At 42.9% G+C, this 22,621-nt stretch overlaps 2 protein-coding genes across 3 annotated transcripts in view; one reads left to right on the top strand and one right to left on the bottom strand.

Annotated features, from left to right (window-relative positions):
* Positions 1-20,072, bottom strand: part of TAF4B (TATA-box binding protein associated factor 4b) — a 111,590-nt gene extending 91,518 nt beyond the window's left edge. The window contains exons 1-3 of the mRNA XM_049769555.1: positions 19,784-20,072; positions 5,135-5,280; positions 1,611-1,718 (exon numbers count right to left, since the gene is read on the bottom strand). Coding sequence (XP_049625512.1) covers positions 1,611-1,718; positions 5,135-5,280; positions 19,784-20,072 — 543 coding nt within the window. The remainder of the gene's footprint in view (positions 1-1,610; positions 1,719-5,134; positions 5,281-19,783) is intronic.
* Positions 1-22,621, top strand: part of KCTD1 (potassium channel tetramerization domain containing 1) — an 802,770-nt gene that overhangs the window by 282,083 nt on the left and 498,066 nt on the right. The gene's annotated exons all lie outside the window — the stretch shown is intronic.

Below are 22,621 nucleotides of genomic sequence, written 5' to 3'. Positions count from 1 at the left end.
CAGGTCCCATGCATGCAGGACATTAACACTCGTCCACACAGCAATGTTAGATAACATGAGAGATAAAAATCCCCATGACTGATTAAGCTATGAAGATTAAGAGCTGTGGACTGAACATATACAGACTATTGAATATATAGTGAAGGAGGGTAATGATATGTATCAACTGGAATCTAATTCTACCAATATGTCATTTGTTTCCTCAAAGAAGAAACTGGCAACAACCATGGAATCTGGTCTCCAACAAATAGGAGAAAGCTAATAACCATCAATGCGACGAGTAGACTTATATACCTACCATCACCGGGAGAGATCTAACAGCTGGGAATGCTATTAGACAGCTTCTAGCTGCCAGTTCCTGCAGGGTTTCCCTCAGTTAGAGAATTATATTGCCAAGGAGCATAATACTCCCTGGAGAATCCACAACTAATATCTGACTGCAGAAAAGGAATTGAAGCCCATTAAACTATGTTGTTACACAAGAGGAAAACTCAGGCAACTCAGACTTTTTTTTTCTACTGTTTTGTGGGGATGTTCCCACATTATGTTCTGGGGCTCAGCCAATTCCTCATTAGAGCTAGTGATGAAGCACCATTCAGGCCCAGCGGTGCTGCTACCACAAGGGCTGTATCCGATTGTGTTATCCTCTTTCCCCATAAAAGGGCATAATTTCTTCAAATTTCTCTATCAGGTTAGCTGAGGTTTTTCTGGGTCTGCATCTAATTCAAAGTTATTCTCCTTGGCCTCCAGACGTATCAATCCTTAATATTCCATTCATCAAAAATCTAGTCCTGGGTCTGGAGAGATAGCACAGCGGCGTTTGCCTTGCAAGCAGCCGATCCGGGACCAAAGGGGGTTGGTTCAAATCCCGGTGTCCCATATGGTCCCCCGTGCTTGCCAGGAGCTATTTCTGAGCAGACAGCCAGGAGGAACCCCTGAGCACCGCCGGGTGTGGCCCAAAAACCAAAAAAAAAAAAAAAAAATCTAGTCCTGCAGTGATAGGAATAGGTAAAGCATTTGCCTTGCAAGCAGCCTACCTGGATTCAATCTCAGGCATCCCATAAGGTCCACAGGTACCATCAGGAGTAATTACTGAGTGTAGAGCCAGGTGTAAGCCCTGAAAACCACTGGGTGTGGCCCACAAAAAAAATTTAATCTTGGGGCTGGAGAGAAAGTACAATGCGTAGGACACTTGCTTTGCATCCAACCAACCTGGGGTTTGATCCCTGGCATCCAATATGGCACCCTGAGCACTGCAAAGGGTGAGATTTCTGAATGCAGAACCAGAAATTAACTACTGAACAAGCTATATATGACAAAAAAAAATTTTAGTCCTAGCACCTGTTTTTAAACACTAAGAAACTTCGATATTAGATACATTGGTATTACTTAAAATATTCATATGAAACTTCATGATTTCAGAAATATGTACTATGCTTATCTTACTATTTCCATACCTTCAACAGTTCCTGTAAAATCACCATTTTGATAACATATATCAATGATTCATTCTCTTCAACATCACATAGTAAGTTATGCATCTGGCAGGAAACAACTAAATAACAATAAAATAACCAATACATGCATAGCCACACCCAAAAACAACTTACTTGTACTGAGGAAGACTTCGGAATAGTAGTTACCACAGTAGTTCCTATTTGTGCCAATTTGTTAACAGGTGCCACCGCTACTTTCTTAACTACTTGTGAATTAGAATTCTGCAGGTAGGGATGGAAGAAAGATAATACAGACATCATTATTATTAAGTTAATGAATACAATGAGTATTGAGTTAATAAATACAATGAGGAACATTTAAGCACTTTATCAGATTTTACTTCTGCTATAATAGGCTTTATAATCTTATGAATTTTATATGTATTACCCAATATAAACCTAACTGGCAAATAGACCAATTGACATTCCCTAAGTATAAAGAAGCAATTATGGGGCCGGAGAGAGAGCATGAAGGTAAAGCGTTCATCTTGCATGCAGAAGGACAGTGATTTGAATCACGGCATCCCATATGGACCCCTGAGCCTGCTAGGAGCGATTTCTGAGTGTAGAGCCAGGAGTAACCCCTGAAGGATGCCGGGTGTGACCCAAAAACAAAAAAAAAAAAAAAAAAAGAAGCAATTAATTGATTTATTAAAGTCAATAGATTTTTTTGGTTTGGGTTTTGGTTTTGGGACCACACCCAGCAGTGCTGAGGGATTATTCCTGACTCTGCTCTCAGAAATTGCTCCTGGCAGGCTCAAGGAATCATATGGGATATCATATGGGATACCAGGACTGGGTCCTGGAGAGATAGCACAGCGGCGTTTGCCTTGCAAGCAGCCGATCCAGGACCAAAGATGATTGGTTTGAATCCCGGTGTCCCACATGGTCCTCCGTGCCTGCCAGGAGCTATTTCTGAGCAGACAGCCAGGAGTAACCCAACAGCAACGCTGGGTGTGAACAAAAAAAACAAAAAAACAAAAAAACAAAAAAAACAAAACAAAAAAAAAGGGATACCAGGACTGGAATCCAGGTCTGTCCCAGGCTGGCAGTGTGCAAAGCAAATGCTCTACCGCTGTACTATCACTCAAGCCCCTCAATAGTATTTTACCATTTAAAAAATAATTCAAGCTTTTGAGTCCCACCCAGAAATCCTCAGGGTTAACTCCTGGCTCTGCACTCAGGAATCATGCCTAGTAGTACTGAGAGGATCATATAGGATGCTGGGAATCAAACCTGGTAGGGCAAGGCAAATGCCCTACCTACTATCGTATTGCTCTAGCCCCAGAATTAAAATAATTCTATTAGTGGGTTCACACTAAAAACATAAAGATATTTGTATAATATCAAATTATAAACAAAAAATGTTAACCTCTCTTCTTTTTTTTCTTTTATTTTTGGTTTTCGGGTCACACCCAGCAGTGCTCAGGAGTCACTCCTGGCTCTATGCTCAGAAATCGCTCTTGGTAGGCTTGAGAGACCATGTGGAATGTCGGAATTTGAACCACTGACCTGCTGCATGCAAGGCAAACACCTTACCTCCATGCTATCTCTCTGGTCCCCTAACCTCTCCTCTTAATACACAAGCTAAATAAACCAAAGTACATAAAAAGGGCATTTATTTAAAGGGGGTGGGTCCAGCTCTGAAGTGATGCTCAGGGGGCTCAGGGATCACTTCTGACAAAACTTAGCCAACCAGGTCAGCAGTACAATTCTAGGGCTTGAAGATCCAATGCTACTTGGGTCCTGCAGTGACAGAACCACTAGGGCTACCCAGCAATGTTCAGGGAACTCCAGGTCCATATCTGGTGGTTCTCAGGAAAATATAGGAGTACTAAAGATCAAACCCAGATTGGAAGTATGGTAGGAATATACTCTAGCCACTGTACTATCTCTCAGCTATATCCGTAGATTATACTAGAGAAAATATTTCTCTTTAAGAATGGATAATGAGGGGCCAGCGAGGTGGCTGCCTTGCAAGCGCTAGCCAAGGAAGGACCGCAGTTTGATCCCCGGTGTCCCATATGGTCCCCCCAAGCCAGGGGCAATTTCTGAGCTCTTAGCCAGGAGTAACCCCTGAGCATCAAATGGGTGTGGTCCAAAAAAACAAAAAAAAAAAAAAATGGAAAATGGGGGCCAGAGAGATTGCATGGAGGTAAGGCATTTGCCTTGCATGCAGAAGGATGGTGGTTCAGATCCCGGCATCCCATATGGTCCCCAAGCCTGCCAGGAGCGATTTCTGAGCATAGAGCCAGGAGGAATCCCTGAGCACGGCCGGGTGTGACCTAAAAGCCCAAAAATATAAAGAATGGAAAATGGAGAGGAAAAACAAAAAACTGCAAAGAATATCACAGAATACAATGCAGTCTTTCATTAAGAAGAGCCTGAATCAGCAAGAAAATGTTATGGGGCGGGAGCAATAGCACAGTGGTAGGGCATTTGCCCTGCATGTAGCTGACCCAGGTTGGATCCCCGGTGCCCGGTATAGTCTCCTGAGCGAGGACTGATTTCTGAGTGCATAGCCAAAAGTACCCCTGAGCATCACTGGGTGTGACCAAAAACAAACAAACAAACAAAAAATGTTATAATACTTTTTTTATAAGAACTCTTGCACATAATACGTACTTCAGATACCTAGAAAGACTATGAAAGCAAAATTAGGAGAAATAAAACTGAGAGATAATATAGTGGGTAGAGTGCTTACCTTGTACATGGCCAAACCAGATTCAATACCTAGCATACCATATGGTCCCCTGAAGTTACTAGGAGTGATTCCTGCCTGAGTGGAGACCCAAGAGTAACCCTGAGCAATGCCAGGTATAACCCAAAAACAAAAGGTAAGAAGGAAGCGAAAGAAGGGCCGAAGAGACAGCATGGAGGTAAGGTGTTTGCCTTTCATGCAGAAGGTCGGTGGTTTGAATCCCGGCATCCCATATGGTCCCCTGAGCCTGCCAGGAGTGATTTCTGAGCATAGAGCCAGGAGTAACCCCTGAGCGCTGCCAGATGTGACCCAAAAACCAAAAAAAAAAAAAAAAAGGAACAAAAGAAGAAGGAAAGGAAGAAATAAAGGAAGGAGAAAATGACAGAGCAGGAAGAAGGGATGACCGAAGGAAAAAGGGAGGGAAGGAATGAAAGGAGGGAAAGGGAAGAAAAATAGGAAGTAAGAATGGAGGACTGGAAGGAGGTAAGAAAGGAAGAAAGGAGGGAAGGAAGTATGAAAGGAGGGAAGGATAAAGGGAAAGAGGGAGGGAAGGAAGAAAGGAAAATAGATTTATGAATGTAAAATTAAAGTTAAATGTTTATTTTCTTTCCATTCAGAGATGCAATTAGTCCAGACAGGAGCAATAGTACTGTGGGTAGAGTGTTTGCCTTGCATGTGGCCAACTCAAGATAAAGCCCATGTGTCTGATATGGTCCCCTGAACCCCACCCCCACCTCCAATGATTCAAATTGCAGAACCAGGAATAATCCCTGAACACTGCTGGGTATGGCAAAAACAAACAAACAGAGATGCAACTAATTCTTTGAATATTCCCTTAAGAGCTACAAAATTTCTGAGCAGAGTAATTCTCTTCAATCGCATGACTAAAAAATACATAAATAGCAATTACAAAATGAAACAAAAAGAGTTATATTACCGGCACTGTACAGATTTTGACTGTTTGAGTACTACTTGTTGGTACAGCTGGCCTTGAAGTTATGTTACTTGTCTCAGCTCTTGTTACAGCTTGCTGAGGAGATACCAACATCAATTGACCACTGTTACTTTTGATCAAAACTGTTCCTGTAATTAAAAGAAAAAAATAATTGACCTCTGAGCTAATAAAGGAAACATAATCACCATGCTTCCTTTTCCCATTTCTTTCAGGATTATAAATACTCTGAAAAGTAATTAGTAAATTGTAAATTTCATGACTTCTACTATTAAATATGATATAGGAAAATGTTTTCACCCTCAAAGGAAAAAAGCAACTAAAAGAGCTAAGAAAAAACTTTTCAAAGTGATTTAAGATATTACAAGTCTAGTGATCGGAGCGATAGCACAGCGATATGGTGTTTGCCTTGCACATGGCTAACCCAGGAAGGACCTGGATTCAATCACTGGTATCCCATATGGTCCCCAAGCCAGAAGAGATTTTTTGGTTTTTGGGCCACACCCGGTGACGCTCAGGGGTTACTCCTGGCTATGCGCTCAGAAGTCGCTCCTGGCTTGGGGGACCATATGGGACACCGGGGGATCGAACCGCGGTCCGTCCTAGGCTAGCGCAGGCAAGGCAGGCACCTTACCTCTAGCGCCACCGCCCGGCCCCGCCAGAAGCGATTTCTGAGCACAAAGCTGGGAGTAACCCCTGAGCGTCACTGGATGTGGCAAAAAAAAAAAAAAAAAAAATGCAAGTCTCAGTTGATATTCCTAAAGCAGTAAAACACATTTTCTACATAACCACATTGTTTATAGAGCAAAGTAAATTGGTATGGTAATGAAATAAAAATCACATCAGTTAATCAATAGTATGGAACAGTATAGAGTACTATAGGAGTAGAATAGAGAGCCCCAAAATAAATGGATAAAAATGTGTTATAGCAAATACATACATAGATCTATAGATGCTATAGATCAGGGAAGAAAAGCGAAATATCACTACTTTGGGGTTACATTAAATGGTAGCCTATATGGAAAAAAACGAAAAGCTTTGCAACAAAAAGGCTCTAAAGGTCATAAGAGACAGAGAAGGTCATTTCTTTTTTTTCTTTTTTTTTTTTTGTTTTTTGTTTTTTTGGGCTACACCCGACGGTGCTCAGGGGTTACTCCTGGCTGTCTGCTCAGAAATAGCTCCTGGCAGGCACGGGGGACCATATGGGACACCGGGATTCGAACCAACCACCTTTGGTCCTGGATCAGCTGCTTGCAAGGCAAACGCCGCTGTGCTATCTCTCCGGGCCCGAGAAGGTCATTTCTTTTTTTTTTTTTTTTTTTTTTTTTTTTTTTTTTTTTGGTTTTTTTTGGGCCACACCCGGTAACGCTCAGGGGTTACTCCTGGCTATGCGCTCAGAAGTCGCTCCTGGCTTGGGGGACCATATGGGACGCCGGGGGATCGAACCGCGGTCCGTCTCCTAGGCTAGCGCAGGTAAGGCAGGCACCTTACCTCCAGCGCCACCGCCCGGCCCCGAGAAGGTCATTTCTTAACAATCAAGGGATATGTGCATCCAGAAGAAATCATGCTACTAAACATATATGCACCCAGAGTTGGGCCAATAAAATACAACTGCTAATAGACTTGAAGAAAGATAACATAATGTTAGTTGGAGGGGGCAGAGAAATAGCACAGGATAGGGCATTTGCATTGCACACAGCCAATCCAAAAAGAACAGCGATTTGAATCCCGGTATTCCATATGGTGCCCGTCCCCCAACCCCACGTGCCTGCCAGGAGCTATTTCTGAGCACAGAACCAGGAGTAACCCCTGAGCACTGCCAGGTGTGACCCAAAACCAAAACAAAACCAAAAAATATAATAGTGATAGACTTCAGCACAGCTCTGTCATCTCTTGATAGATCAACCAAGATAAAACTCAAAGATGTACTGGCTTTGGAGGCAAAATGGAAGAGAGGGGTTATATATATATATATATATATATATATATATATATATATATATGTATATATATATATATATATGTGTGTGTGTGTGTGTGTATACACACACATATACATATACACACATGCATGTATATATACATACATATATACCTATATATTCCTTTATATATATATACATGACTTTTCATATAGACTTTTCTATATATATATAGGATTATATATATGAATATATATACTATATGTACACTATATATATGAAAATTCCTATATATAAAATATATATATATTTGACTTTTCATCACCAAAACGTTGAATAACTGTTCCTCTCCAATATACATGGGACATTCTCCAAGATAGACCACATGCTGAGCCAAGAAACATACCTCCTTAAAATCAAGAGGAAAAAAATTGTATCTATTATCTTCTCAGACCAGAATGCATTAAGAGTAGAAGTAAATTACAAACAGAAACAGTAACTTTAACACCTGGAAATGCCAAAGCTCACCCCTGCACAACCAGTCGGTCAGAAAGAAAATCAAGATTCCTGGAAACAAATGAGAATGAGGACAGGAACTACCAAAATTTGTGAGTAACAGCAAAAGCAGTATTAAGAGGAAACTTTGTAAGCTTTGCAAGCATTCATCAGAAAGGAAAAAAGGGCTTACCTAAATAACTTCAGGGCACAGCTTAAAAAATTACACAAACAGAATGAGCTGAAAGCAGACAAGAAGAAGAAAATAAAACAGCAAAAAAATAAATTTAAGTTGAACACATATTGAACACATATATCTTTTGAATATTTTATGGGTATTTTCTTTAACTGCTGTAACTCTCTAAATATTCTTCTACCGTGATGTTTCTATCCACTTTTCATCTTGTCTTTTCTTTTCTTTTTTTTTTTTTTGTCTTTTCTTTGTAAGCTGTTCAGTAAGGATTGTTGGTGGAACTGTCCCTCAGTTTGATGCCTATGATTGAACTATGTCATGGAAATTGCTGGTCTTGTCCCAATTCACCAATAATGCTTCATGGCATTGATCCTTGTTTGCATAGACACATTAAAATGGGAAAACACTATACATACAGATAAGTTCTTATCTAATAAATCTCAGTACAATGTACCTTACACCCTGAACATTGATATAATGACCTGGCACAGGCCTCAGAAGAATGGGCATCCTCCATTCACGCCGGAACCAGGCAAGCTATCTACGAAACATCCAAGGTCTTCTATAGAAACAACTGGAAGCAGTCCTCTACCAGGAAAGACACTACCAAGGGTCTGACATCGACCTCCTAAAGAGACTTCTGTTTATACTGAGAAGACTTGACAACAACAATGACCTGCTCTACAGGACATGGTTCTCTCTAGTGCCCCTTAAGTGTGAGGTGAAACGAGAGGAGGCTCTGCACCATCCTGACTGCAATATAGAATATGCAGACTCCAGGATCTTTAATACAGAAGCATGATACCAACAACAGAGACTATGTGAGGAATGGAGGTGTATTGACTTGAATTGGACAAACTAGTTTGCCTGGAGCCTAGAGTCAGTCCTGTGCCAGGAAACTTCAGGGGTAGGGTCTCCTTGTATTTAGACCATAATTTTTCTTTCCATGTCCCTTATATTTTGGTGGGCCTATGCAAACAAATGCCACTTTAACACCGTTTTTTACTATGTTCCCTTGACTCCAATCCTTAAGAAAAACAACCCACTAAAACTTTTGAGGTTAACTTAAACTAGTAAGCATGTGCATGGAACTAGAGAAATGTACTTTGCCCTCAATGTTTAAGGAGTTACATAAGTCTAATGTCTTTAGATTATATTGTGTGCTGCTAAGAAATAGTATGTACTACAACTGGGGATTTGAGGGACAAAGTAATTGTATTGTACATGGGTTCAGTTTTGTTTTTCTTTTTTTTTTTTTTTTTTTTTTGGGGTTTTGGGCCACACCCAGTGACGCTCAGGGGTTACTCCTGGCTATGTGCTCAGAAGTCGCTCCTGGCTTGGGGGACCATATGGGACGCCGGGGGATCGAACCGCGGTCCGTCCGAGGCTAGCGCAGGCAAGGCAGGCACCTTACCATTAGCGCCACCGCCCGGCCCCAGTTTTGTTTTTCTTAATGTTCTTTGGCTGAAAGTTCAAGGCTGGGATATCATCGATGGGACTACCGAGAATTCTGTTTATGGGTGATTGGGCTTCCACTGTAACTTTACCCTGTCCTCTTTCTTTGCATCTTTGTTGTCATAATTAAAATAAAAAAATAAACAAGATCAATAAACCACTAGCAAGACTCAGACACAGAAAGAGAACCCTAATAAACAAAATTTGAAAGAGGGAAATATTACAACAGGCACCACAGAAATTTTTGAGAGACTTTATGCTACAAAATAAGAGAATCTAGAGAAATGGATAAATTTTTAGACTCCTATAACTTCCCAAGCTTGAACCAAGATGGTCTGTTTCAGACCTATCACTATCAAGGAAATTGAACTGGTAATCAAAAGGCCTCCCAAAAACGAAAGTCCAGTCCCAAATGGATTCACTAATGAATTCTTTCAGACCTTCAAAGAGCACGTACTGCCAATCCTTCTCAAGCTCATCTGGGAAACTGAAGAAACAGAAACACTCCCAGTTTCTACAAAGCTTAGTGTATGTATGTATGTGTTTATACATACATATGTCTATGGTATGGATATATTTGGCTGATACAAAAGTCAGGCACAGACACCACAAAAAGAAAAGGGATGTGAGGATGGTTTAACATATGATTGCCAACCAATATTACATACCATATCAATAAAAGAAAAAATGAAAATCATGACAATATCAATGATGTAGAGAAAGCATTGTCAAGATCCAGCACCCATTCATGATTTAAAAAAAAACTCTCAACAAGGTGGGATTTGAAGGAACTTTCTCTAATATAGTCAAAGTCATTTACCACAAGCCTATAATAAACATTATACTCAATGGAGAAAAGTTAAAAGCCTTTACCCTAAGATCTATCTCAAGACAAGGTTGCCCACTTCTATTCAATATAGTACTGGAAGTACTTGCCATAGCAACTAGGAGATAAAAAGATATCAAGGGCGTTCAGATAGAAAGAAAAGAATTTAAGCTCTCACTATTTGCAAAAGAACAGTATACTAAGAACACACTAAATATGCCACAAAAAAAGCTTCTAGAATTAGATCTCTACAGTAAAGTGGCAGGCTACAAAATTAACACACAAAAGTATGTGGCTTTCCTATACAAATATTGTAAAGAAAGAGACATTTAAAAATAAAATCTCGGGGCCCGGAGAGATAGCACAGCCATATGGTCCCCCGTGCCTGCCAGGAGCTGTTTCTGAGCAGACAGCCAGGAGTAACCCCTGAGCACCGCCGGGTATGGCCCAAAAACCAAAAATAAATAAATAAATAAATAAAAATAAAATCTCGGGGCCGGGAAGGTGGCGCTAGAGGTAAGGTGTCTGCCTTACAAGCGCTAGCGTAGGACGGACCGCAGTTCGATCCCCCAGTTCGATCCCCCGGCGTCCCATATGGTCTCCCCAAGCCAGGGGCGATTTCTGAGCTCATAGCCAGGAGTAACCCCTGAGCGTCAAACGGGTGTGGCCCAAAAACCAAAAAAAATAAATAATAAATAAAATCTCATTTCCAATTGTGCCTCAGAAAACCAAGTACCTCAAAATCAACTTAACTAAAGAGTGAAAGACCTATACAAAGAAAACTATTAAACATTACTTCAAGAATTAAGAGGACAGAGAAAATGAATACACAACAGCCTCCCCATGGATTTGGTAAATTAACATTAAAATGTTAAGCATTTTACAGCATTGTACATATTCAATGCAGTTCCTATAAGATACCCAAGACCTTTCTCAAAAAAATGCATCAAATACTCCTGAAATTCAAATAGAACCTCCTAGGTGGAGAGATAGCACGGAGGTAAGGCGTTTGCCTTGCATGCAGAAGGATGGTCCTGCCATCCCAATATGGTCCCCTGAGCCTGCCAGGATTTCTGAGAATAGAGCCAGGAGTAACCCCTGAGCATGGCTGGGTGTGACCCAAAAACCAAAAATCAAAAAAATAAAATAAAAAAAAGAATAAAACTCCAAGAAATATTAAAGCAAATCTTGGGGAAAGAAGATCCTTGGGGAAAGGCATCACCTTTCCCACCTTCAAACTGTACTACAAAGCAGTAGAAATTAAAATGGCATGGAATGGAATAGAGACAGAATCTCAGATCAGTGGGATAGAATTGAATATCCCGAGACAGATCCCTAGGTATGTGATAAGTCGATTTTTGATGAAGGAGCAAAAAATATCAAGTGGAGCAAGACCTGCCTCTTCAACTAGAGGTGCTGGGAAACTTGGTCCACTATATGCAAGAACTGATCTCAAACTCTCTTCCTGATACCATGCACTAATGTAAAATCTAAATAAATAAAAGACCTTGATATCAGACCTGAAACCATAAGGTTTCAGGAAAACATAGGCAGAACTCTCCATGACACTGAAGCTAAAGGTATCGTCAAGGCTGAAAAACTAGCGACCAATAAAATGAAAGTAGAGCTAAACAAATGGGACAACAGAAATTAAGAAGATTCTGCACCACAATGCAAATGAGGACTAGAATACAAAGATCACCCATACAATGGGAGAAACTATTACCCGATACCCACCTGATCAGGGGCTAATATCTAAAATACTTAAGGCTCCAGTAGAGCTTAATAAGAAAAAAAAGACACCTAGCCCCATCAAAAAAATGGGGAGAGAAATGAACAATATTTCAAAGAAGAAATACAGATTCAGTTTATTAGTTTTTCTCTCTTATGTGAGTTTAACTAGTGGTTTATCTACCTTGTTTATTTTTCAAAAAAATCAACTCTTGCTTTCATTGATCTTTTGGATTGGTTTTTGGGTTTCCAGTTCATTCATTTCTGCTCTAAGGGAGAAGCAAATCAAAACTACAATGTGATGTCACCTCAGACCAGACACTGGCACACAACAGGAGCAAGAACAGTGCTGGCATAAAAGTAGAATGAGACTCTCATTCACTGCTAGTGAGAATGTACATTGTTTCAGCTTTTTGGAAAACAATAAGGACATTCCTCAAAATACAAGAAATTGAATTCCCATATGACTTAGTAATACCACTCCTGAGAATATACCCCAAGGAACAAAAAACACAATGCAGAGATGTCCTCTGCACTCCTATATTCATTGCAGCACTATTCACAATAGTCAGAATCCAGAAACAACCCAAGTGTCTGAAAACAAATGAATGGCTAAAGAAACTGTGGTACATCTACAGACTGGAATATTATGCAGCTGTTTGAAGTCATAAAATTTGTTTATACATGGATAGATAAGGAGGGTTACTACTGAGCGAATTGAGTTAATGCTGAGTGAAATGAGTCAGAGGAATAAGGATAGACAAAATGCACTCATTTGTGGGATATAAAAAACTATATAGTAATAATACCCAAAGACAAGAGATATGAAGGCCAGGAAGACTGAATCATGGTTAGAGACTTGCCATATAGAGCAGGGGAATACAGTTAGGGTAGCGAAGGACATCTATGACAATATAGCTAGAAATGATCATGCTAAACAAGAACTGGGTGCTGAAAGGAGGTAAAGAGAAATGTACGATGCCCCTTAAGTAACCATATTGCAAACTATGTGCAAACTATATTGCAAAACTATACTGCAAACTATGGGATGGACTGGTAAGGACCAATCCAAACCTCCCACATGCAAAGTACATTTTCCAAACCTTTTAGCTATCTCTCTGGCTCTATGTTGTCTCATTTAATAGAACAAACTCCAATAGGTAATGATTCCCAAAATTCCCTGTGGATTTAAACTATATGCACCTACACTCCTATACTATATTTAGGGATGATTTCAAATATGTAGGTGCCTTCTCGGAGTCAATATTTCACTAAGCCTAGGGTTAATAATAACAACAATAATAATAAAATAAAAGTCTGCCAGAGTCCTAACTTGTAAAACTTGCATTCAAAATGGAGTCTGGGTGAAGAAAAAGCAACAGGCTGAGTTTATACTTTGATTGCTGGAGGCAAAGGTTCTATTATGGTTCTATCTTTTTTTTTAATATACATACTTTTATTACAAAATGTTTTAAAGGGTCCGGAGAGATAATAGCACAGTAGTGTTTGCCTTGCAAGCAGCCGATCCAGGACCAAAGGTGGTTGGTTCGAATCCCGGTGTCCCATATGGTCCGTGTTCGTGTCCCCCCCCCCCCGCCCCTCCCCACCCCCGTGCCTGCCAGGAGCAATTTCTGAGCAGACAGCCAGGAGTCACCCCTGAGCAACACCGGATGTGGCCAAAAAAAAAAAAAAAAGGGGCCGGGCGGTGGCGCTGGAGGTAAGGTGCCTGCCTTGCCTGCGCTAGCCTAGGACGGACTGCGGTTCGATCCCCCGGCATCCCATATGGTCCCCCAAGAAGCCAGGAGCAACTTCTGAGTGCATAGCCAGGAGTAACCCCTGAGCGTCACAGGGTGTGGCCCAAAAACCAAAAAAAAAAAAAAAAAAAAAAAAAAGTTTTAAAAAACAAAATGCAACACTCTAAAATAACCCAAAATTTCCTATCATACTAGTTCCTACAAAAATGTTGTCTTACTATATACAAGTCAAGAAATTAAGGAAACCATTACATATTTAGAAGCATTCAACATCAGAAGCTTTTACATCTCGCCCCTCAAAAAGCTACAACCTGCATTTTTTAAAAAAGTATTTTCTCTATAAAGAATTTTATCAGCTAAACAAAAATCTGTACAGTTTTTATACTGAAGTTAATACTGAGCTACACTTGAATTGACATTTTAATAAAACAATTGCCTGAGCACACACACCCCATCCATATCATTACAGAATAGCCATTTATTCTTCGTCTTCTGCCTCTTCCTCTACCTTCTTCTTCTACCTCTTCCTCATCTTCCTCTTCTTCCTCCTCATGTCTTTATCATCTTCTGGTTCATTCTTCTTCTTTGAACCTGTAGGCCTATCAGGACTCTTCCTTCTTACTTCATGTTTGCCTTAGGCACGGTATGCAGCAATATCCTTTTCGTATTTCTCCTTTTCACCACTTTCTGCTCAGAAGGCTGTTTATCCTTGGTTGATTGCTCAGACCACATCTCCCCCAATTTTTTGGCCATATCCCCAATGAACATGCCAAATGCTTGCTCTTTATCTTTGGGCAAAACAGGAAGAAGGCAGATGAGGGCCTTTGGGGCACACTGGGGGTCTTTCTTCTTGCCCTTCGACTTATTGTCTACTTTGGCCCGCACGTAATTCTTCATCTCCCTGTCATAACGGGCCTTGTCACTCTTGGCCATGTCCTCAAACTTGGACTTCTCTTCGCATCTTCTTCTTTGCATCTCTTGGAGCACTTCTTGGAGAATTCGGCAAAGTTGACCGTGGAGTCCGGGTAGTTCTTGTGCTCCTTGTGGCATGTCTGCATGAAGATGGCATAGGAGGACATCTTGCCCCTCAGCTTGTTGGAGTCTCCTTTGCCATGGAGGTGGAAAGCATCTCCTGGTGGGAGCTTTTCCTCAGAATCCGCTGAGTGGCTGGGTGTGCCATAGTCGCAGGACTGCAAAGGGTCTGGGAATAACTGGTCGGTTCTATCTTTAAACACCATCAGACACCACCAGGAATAGTCCCTGAGCACCACTGGTTATGGCCCCCCAAAGAGCAAAACAAAAAATGGGGAGAGCACAGTTAACAACAGTCTGAAAGTACTAAAGTACTAAGTAGAGTTATATAATTGAGAATATGTAACAGGAGAAATCTAACCTAGCCTTAAAAAAGAGCAGCATGAGGGGCCGGAGAGATAAGCACAGTGGTGTTTGCCTTGCAAGCAGCCGATTCAGGACCATGTGGCTGACCTGGGATGGACCCAGGTTCGATCCCCAGCATCCCAATCTGCCAGGAGTTTTCTGAGCACACAGCCAGGAGTAACGTAACCCCTAAGCACTCTTGGATGTGGCCTAAAAAAAAAAAAAAAAACTATTGGCAATCACCAGTCAGCACTGCAATTGATACTGATCACCTTTGAAATCCAAACAGCGGGGCCGGGAAGGTGGTGCTAGAGGTAAGGTGTCTGCCTTGCAAGCGCTAGCGTAGGACGGACCGCGGTTCGATCCCCCGGTGTCCCATATGGTCCACCTAAGCCAGGGACGATTTCTGAGCACATAGCCAGGAGTAACCCCTGAGCGTCAAATGGGTGTGGCCCAAAAAAAAAAAAATCCAAACAGCATATAGTGAGCACTGAAAAACAAAAAAAAAGCCTCTCATGTCATCAAGTCACATAAAAGCTAATGATCAAGTGCTAATCATTTTACAATAAAGGCTGGGTGTGAAAACAAGGGCTGACTTAAGGAATTGGAAAAGATGTAAATTCTATGAATGAAGGAATTTATATAAAAGAACATCAAATACCCGGAGAGATAGCATAGCGGCGTTTGCCTTGCAAGCAGCCGATCCAGGACCTAAGGTGGTTGGTTTGAGACCCGGTGTCCCATATGGTCCCCCGTGCCTGCCAGGAGCTATTTCTGAGCAGACAGCCAGGAGTAACCCCTGAGCACCGCCGGGTGTGGCCCAAAAAAAAAAAAGAACATCAAATACTTCACTTTGACAAACTTCTATATGGTATGACCATCGAATAGAACTTAACACAGTTTATCACATAAAAGAAATCAAATCCTTGTTCAAGTGACAGAAGAGATACTATCAAAACAGAACCATAGTCTGACCTGGAATCTGACATGTTTATTAAAAAATAAAACTTGGGGCCGGGCGGTGGCGCTAAAGGTAAGGTGCCTGCCTTGCCTGCGCTAACCTTGGACAGACCGCGGTTCGATCCCCCGGTGTCCCATATGGTCCCCCAAGCCAGGAGCAACTTCTGAGCACATAGCCAGGAGTAACCCCTGAGCATTATCGGGTGTGGCCCAAAAACCAAAAAAAAAAAAAATAAAATAAAACTTAACTGGGGGCAGAGAGATAGCATGGAGGTAATGCGTTTTCTTTGCATGCAGAAGGACGGTGGTTAGAATCCCGAATCCGGGCATCCCACATGGTCCCCCGTGCCTGCCAGGGGTGAGTAACCCCTGAACACTGCCAGGTGGGACCAAAAAAACAAAAAACAAACAAATAAACCAAAAAAAACTCAACTGGAGCAATTGTACTTTGGGTAGGGCGCTCACCTTGTACATGGCCAGCCAGGATCTGATCTAACCAGAATTTGATCCCCAGTATACCTCATAGTCCCCTAAGTCTGCCAGAAATGATCCCTGACACAAAGCAAGGAGTAAACCCTGACAAGTGCCAGTGTGGCCCCAAAACAAACAAAAAAAACCTAAAGAGAATACCAAAAATATTCGACATAGACATAAAAGTAATTGCAGAGCTTCACTATAGTTTCTTCATTCTCTTACAATGCCCTCCCTTAAGTATTTCCAGACCTTTCTCCCTAGACAAAACTGTTTTTACATATGTATAAGAAAATAGTGGGTTCTGTACTAAGGGTCACTCTTGGCAGGCCCAGGGGATAATATAGAGTTCCAGGAATCAAATCCAGGCCAGCTGCTTGCAAAACAGGCCCCTTAACCACTGTTCTATACCTTATGTCTTTCTCTTATAAACATGTGAGAGTTCAACCCAACCCATGGCTCTTATTGTTTTTCATATTCAACTTCTCTTTTGGCACTTAAGCAAGAATTTGATTTCTTTTATGTCATAAATAGCGCTAACTCAGAATCTTTATTAAGGTAATTATTAAGTAGAGAGAAATCACTTAAAGTATTCATTACTGGAGCAGAAGAAAGCAGAAGATAGTTGCTGTCTTGCCCGCCAACAAGCCCTACTGCCAGACATGACACTTGAACATCACTGGATGAAAATCATCCCTTCTTAAATTTTTTTCTAAATAAAATACAGTCTTGGAAAAGAAAAAAACTGATTGCTATACAGTTTATGCATCCTTGAATATTAAATTGCTAATCATCAACATATAAGTGGCATAAAATTTAGAACTTTTGTTTTGTTTTCTTTGTTCTGGTTTTTGGGTCACACCCGGCGAGGCTCAGGGGTTACTCCTGGTTGTCTGCTCAGAAATAGCTGCTGGCAGGCACGGGGGACCATATGGGACACCGGGATTCGAACCAACCACCTTTGGTCCTGGATCGGTTGTTTGCAAGGCAAACTTGCCGCTGTGCTATCTCTCCGGGCCCAAAATTTAGAACATTAAAAAAAATTTTAATTAGGTTTTGTGTCACATCCAGGAGTTCAGAGTTCAGTCCTCGAAGTTCAGGCACCAGGTCAGCCATGCCTTAACCGCTATACTAGCTATCTCTCCAGGCCCACCTTTCTAAAAGTCTCTTTAACTAATGTTTCCATTTCATCCCCCACAACTAAGTATCTTTCCAACAATAAATGCACAAAGGTGTTAGTTTGTTCTTCAGTCACCCATCAGATCTTGCCAAAGCTCCCCCATCACCATTCTACAATTCTACAATCTACAATTCCTGAAGGCAATTGATGCCTCTTTGGAGTTTCCCCCCTGCAAACGGCATAAAACTTGGTGTGTAGATAGGGCAAGTTTCAGTTTTGGTATCTTAGCGTATAAAAATTGGGCAAATCGGGGTCGGAGTGATAGCAATAGGGGAAAGGTATTTGCCTTGCATGCGACCGACCCGCATTGGATCCCCAACATCCCACATGTTCGTCCCCACCCCCACCCTACCCCACCCCCACAGCGGAGCCAGCAGGAGTAAACCCAGAGTACCACTACGGTGTGTAGCCCAACAAAGCAAAAGAGGAAACAAAAAAGTTAATCGCCTAAAATCCTGTAAATCACCTCTAAGGACCATTCAATGAAGTCTATTACACACTCAAATGAAAGGATAAGTATTGCAGCAGAAAGAATTAGACCTGAATTTAAATTCCCTTTGACAGGTACAACTACTTACCCTGAGGCACATTTTTCAATGACCTAGTATAACAAACAAAAGATTTAAAATAGATACAAAGTACTCAGTTTCCATTCAAGGGCCAGGTTTTCACTAGCCACAGCAATTCATGTATCAGGTGTTTTTTTTTTTTTAACTTTCTAAACAACGTCACTTTAGACTGAAATTTCCTATTAAACAAATTAGGGGCAGGGAGGGTCATTTAATTCAAACACATTCAAAACTACTTTCAAACCAGAATGCCGAAAAACAATGTAAAACGGGCTGCTGCAGCTCCACGGAAATAAATGATCACGAAGCCAAACTGCTGGGTAACACATAGAAAATAACCCAACAGAAGAAAGAAAAAGAAAAAAAAAAAAAAAAAAAAAAGGGCCCGGAGAGATAGCACAGAGGTGTTTGCCTTGCAAGCAGCCAATCCAGGACCTAAGGTGGTTGGTTCGAATCCCGGTGTCCCATATGGTCCCCCGTGCCTGCCAGGAGCTATTTCTGAGCAGACAGCCAGGAGTAACCCCTGAGCAACACTGGGTGTGACCCAAAAACCAAAAAAAAAAGAGAAAAAAAAAACCCACCTGGGTATAACAGGTTGCCCTCGACAAAGTTGCAAGAATGCATTCCGTTTCAAATCAAACAATCCATCAAACCTATGGCGCCCATCAACTGGCCAACGTCGGCACTGGCAACCTCCGCGGGACTCTACCAGAAAGTTGCACCAGAAAGTGCAGATCAGATGATGGAGGGAGCAAGCAAAGCAGCATCCCAGCCCGGCTGCCAACTTCTTGGGGTTCTCTTACTAGTACATTTCGTCCTGTCCTGGCACACAAGAACGTCTCAAAACCACGCTCTAACCCCTGCACCCCCGCATCCTTGAAAGTGGGGGTGTCTGTATAGACATTGCTTCATGCTCTTCGTAAAATCCAGGCCTCTCCTAGGCTAGGGTCAGTGCCTCCAAGGAGCTCTCTAGCATTTTATTGCCTAGAACTAGAACATGACAGTAGAGTAGCTCACCCCACCACCAAGAGTGGTGAACTGCAGTAACAACTCCCATGACAATGTTCAGGAATGAGAGAAGTAGAATGCCTGTCGCCAATACAGGCAGGGGGTGAGGGAGGAGAGAGATTGGGGGGGAGCATTGGTGATGGGAATGTTGCACCGGTGATGGTGATGGTGATGGGGGGGTGTTCTGTGAATAACTGAAACCCACCTACAAACGTGTTTGTCATCAGGGTGCTTGAGTCAAGATTTATGGGGGCTGGAGAGATAGCATAGAAGTTGGGCGTTTGCCTTGCACCCAGAAGGACGGTGATTCGAATCCGGCCATCCCATATGGGTCCCCCCAAGTCTACCAGGAGCGATCTCTGAGCGCAGAGCCAGGAGGACACCCTGAGCGCCGCCGGGTGGGACTCCCAAACCGAAAAGAAAATGGTTAAGATTTATATTTTTAAAAAGAGAAAGAAAGAAAGAAAGAAAGAAAGAAAGAAAGAAAGAAAGAAAGAAAGAAAGAAAGAAAGAAAGAAAGAAAGAAAGAAAGAAAGAAAGAAAGAAAGAAAGGAAATGCCAGTAGACAACGTCTGATGTCCGACCTGACCCAAGGCGGCGGGGCACAGTGCGGGGTGCGAAGGGGCCCCCGGGTTCTATCCCGGGTTGAGCTGGAGGGATGGAGAAGCCGCCCGGCGAGCCCCAGGAACCTACCTGGAGGCAGCTGCAGGCCCGCGGGCAGCTGGAGGGCGGCGCCGGGGGCTTTCACGGCGACGACCTGGGGGCCGCCGGCGAGCGGGGGCGCCACCTGGGTCACCCCCAGAGGGCCCAGGGGGGCGCGCGCGGGCGGAGCCTTGGCGGCGGCGGCGGCGGCGGCGGCGGCGCCCGGGGCCGGGCGGGCGCCCTCGGGCCGGCACCCGGGCAGCGGCGGGCCGGCGGGGGCCATGCTCGCGCTCCCGGGGGCGCTGACGGCGGGCGGGGGCTGCGGGAGGCCGGCGGGCATCCCTCGGGCGGCTTCAGCACGGCCGAGCGAGGGGCGCGAGCGACGGGAGACGGCGGCCCGGTGCTCCGCAGCGCTTCGGGCTCCGCAGCATCGCTGCACCGGGCTGGCCCCGACTGACTGGTTCTCACTGGCCCCGACTGGATCTGACCGGACCCGACTGGACTTGACTGGCCCCGACTGGTCCTAGTTGAACCGGACTGGTCCTGACCGGACCGCTCGTGGCTTGTTCCCCCTCACGGGAGCGCCCACACGTGCGCCCTCTCAGCCGCCGGTTCCGCAGCAGCAGCGGCGGCAGCGGCCCGGCCCCCCGGAAGGGCGTCACCACGGCTGCTCCCTCGTCAGAAACTCCCCCCAAACTGGAAAGCCCCGAGCGTCCCCCACTTTCCACGCGCCGCACACTTGCCCCACCGCGCGGGCACGCCAGCCATGTTTATATCGCCACGAGGAGATTTCGCGCACGCGCACCAGAGCCTCACGCCGCTCGCTCTCGCTCTCTCCCCCCCCCCCGGACTTTCCCTGAAAAGCAGCCCTGTGATTGGTCGCGGGCGGGAACCTGACGTCATCGTCCGGGACGGCCTCTCGAGGACGTTAGAAGCGTGCCCGCAATCGCGAGAAAACTGTCGCAAGTTGCCAAAAACAACAACAACAAAAATGCAACCGCGTGGGAGGGGCAAGAAAAAAAAAAAAAAGAAAAAGCCGGTAGAAATGGACAAATTGAAGCCGTCACTTTTCACTCCCGTCCGTCCTTCCTTTCGGTCTCTGTCCTAACTGCGCATTGCTGTCAAGCCAGGGCTGGCCTTTCAAGGGCAGGTTTCTGGAGGCTCCTGAGAGTGGCAATTTCCTAAGAATTCAAACATTCATTTATTTATTTATTTATTTATTTATTTATTTATTTATTTATTTTAGAATTCGTAACATCTGTAATTTTATGTTTATTTATTTTTGAAGGGTGTTATCTTTGAAGGGTTTGCTCTAAAAGCGTCCCAACCACGAGATTGACAACTGTTGACATTGATTAAAAAATGTTAATAGGGGCCCGGAGAGATAGCACAGCGACGTTTGCCTTGCAAGCAGCCAATCCAGGACCAAAGGTGGTTGGTTCGAATCCCGGTGTCCCATATGGTCCCCCGTGCCTGCCAGGAGCTACTTCTGAGCAGACAGCCAGGAGTAACCCCTGAGCACCGCCAGGTGTGGCCCAAAAACCAAAAAATGTTAATAGGCATATCTTAAATTTCTTTCTTTATTTTGGCGGGGGGCCCAGCCACACCAGGCAGCATTCAGGGGTTACTCCTGGCTCTGTGCTCAGAAATCGTTCCAGGCCGCCACTGTGGGCAATATGGGATGCCATATGGGATTCGAACCACCTTTCTTTGGTCCTGGGTCAGCCGCTTGCAAGGCAAACGCCCCACCACTGTGCCATCTCTCTGGCCCATAGTCTTAAATCTTTAAAAACTGATGTATCATTTCATAGTCCATGAAATGTATCCATATACTTGTAATCTTAGAATTACACTGTCCAGAAAGAAACAGTTTTTCTTGGTAGGTACAGTGATGGATATAACAACCTCCAGTTTTACTTAAATTCTGTCTCATTCTATCTCCTTGAAAGCTAGGACACTTTCGATCTCCTGCACTTTGAGTTGGTCTTAATGGCTATCCTAATATTTTTTTCAATAAGTCAAAATGTTCAATATGTTTATGTTTAGTGATATATTGATATGTTTAGTGATCACTTAATAGAGTTGATGTAGAAAAACTGACCCCTTAGTAAGATCTAGTCATGTAAGATCGTCTGATTTTTTTGTTTGTTTGTTTTGTTTTTGTTTTTGGGCCACACCCGGCATTGCTCAGGGGTGACTCCTGGCTGTCTGTTCAGAAATAGCTCCTGGCAGGCACTGGGGACCATATGGGACACCGGGATTCGAACCAACCACCTTTGGTCCTGGATCGGCTGCTTGCAAGGCAAACGCTGCTGTGCTATCTCTTCGGGCCCGATCGTTTGATTTCTAAGTATTGTCATAATAGTATAGTTATAAGAACCAACATTGTGCTGAAGTAGACAGGCAACCTAAAGTTTAGAATTCCAAGGATTTTTCCCATTTATGTAAATTCTAATGGACAGGATATAAAGTTCTCACATTTTGGTATGAACTATTCACCATCAAATCCAAATTAATACATCTAACCCAAATTAATACTAATTTGCCTTTTTTCTATAATGACTTAGTGCATCACTTATCCACTTTCCCTAGAAAATTACTCAAAGCAGAAGTTTGAAAGAGAAGTCGAATTTATTAAGCATCTATTGTGTGCTTGTAGCTAAGATATATTTCTTTGTATCTTTTGTTTAAGCAAAAGATACTCATTTTACTTAAAAGTTGCATTCAAAGAATATTTTCCAAAGGACAGAAATGTTGCTCAGCATTTCTTGCATATGTGAGACCATAGATTGGAATCTGACTCCATAAAAATTAAAAAAAAAAAAAAGTTAAAAATCATCCAAATTGATATCCAAACAGTTTGAAATGATACTTAAAAGTTCATCTCTT

Source organism: Suncus etruscus, chromosome 3 (assembly GCF_024139225.1).
Source record: "Suncus etruscus isolate mSunEtr1 chromosome 3, mSunEtr1.pri.cur, whole genome shotgun sequence".
NCBI lineage: Eukaryota > Metazoa > Chordata > Mammalia > Eulipotyphla > Soricidae > Suncus > Suncus etruscus.
This window is presented reverse-complemented; position numbering and strand designations above follow the sequence as displayed.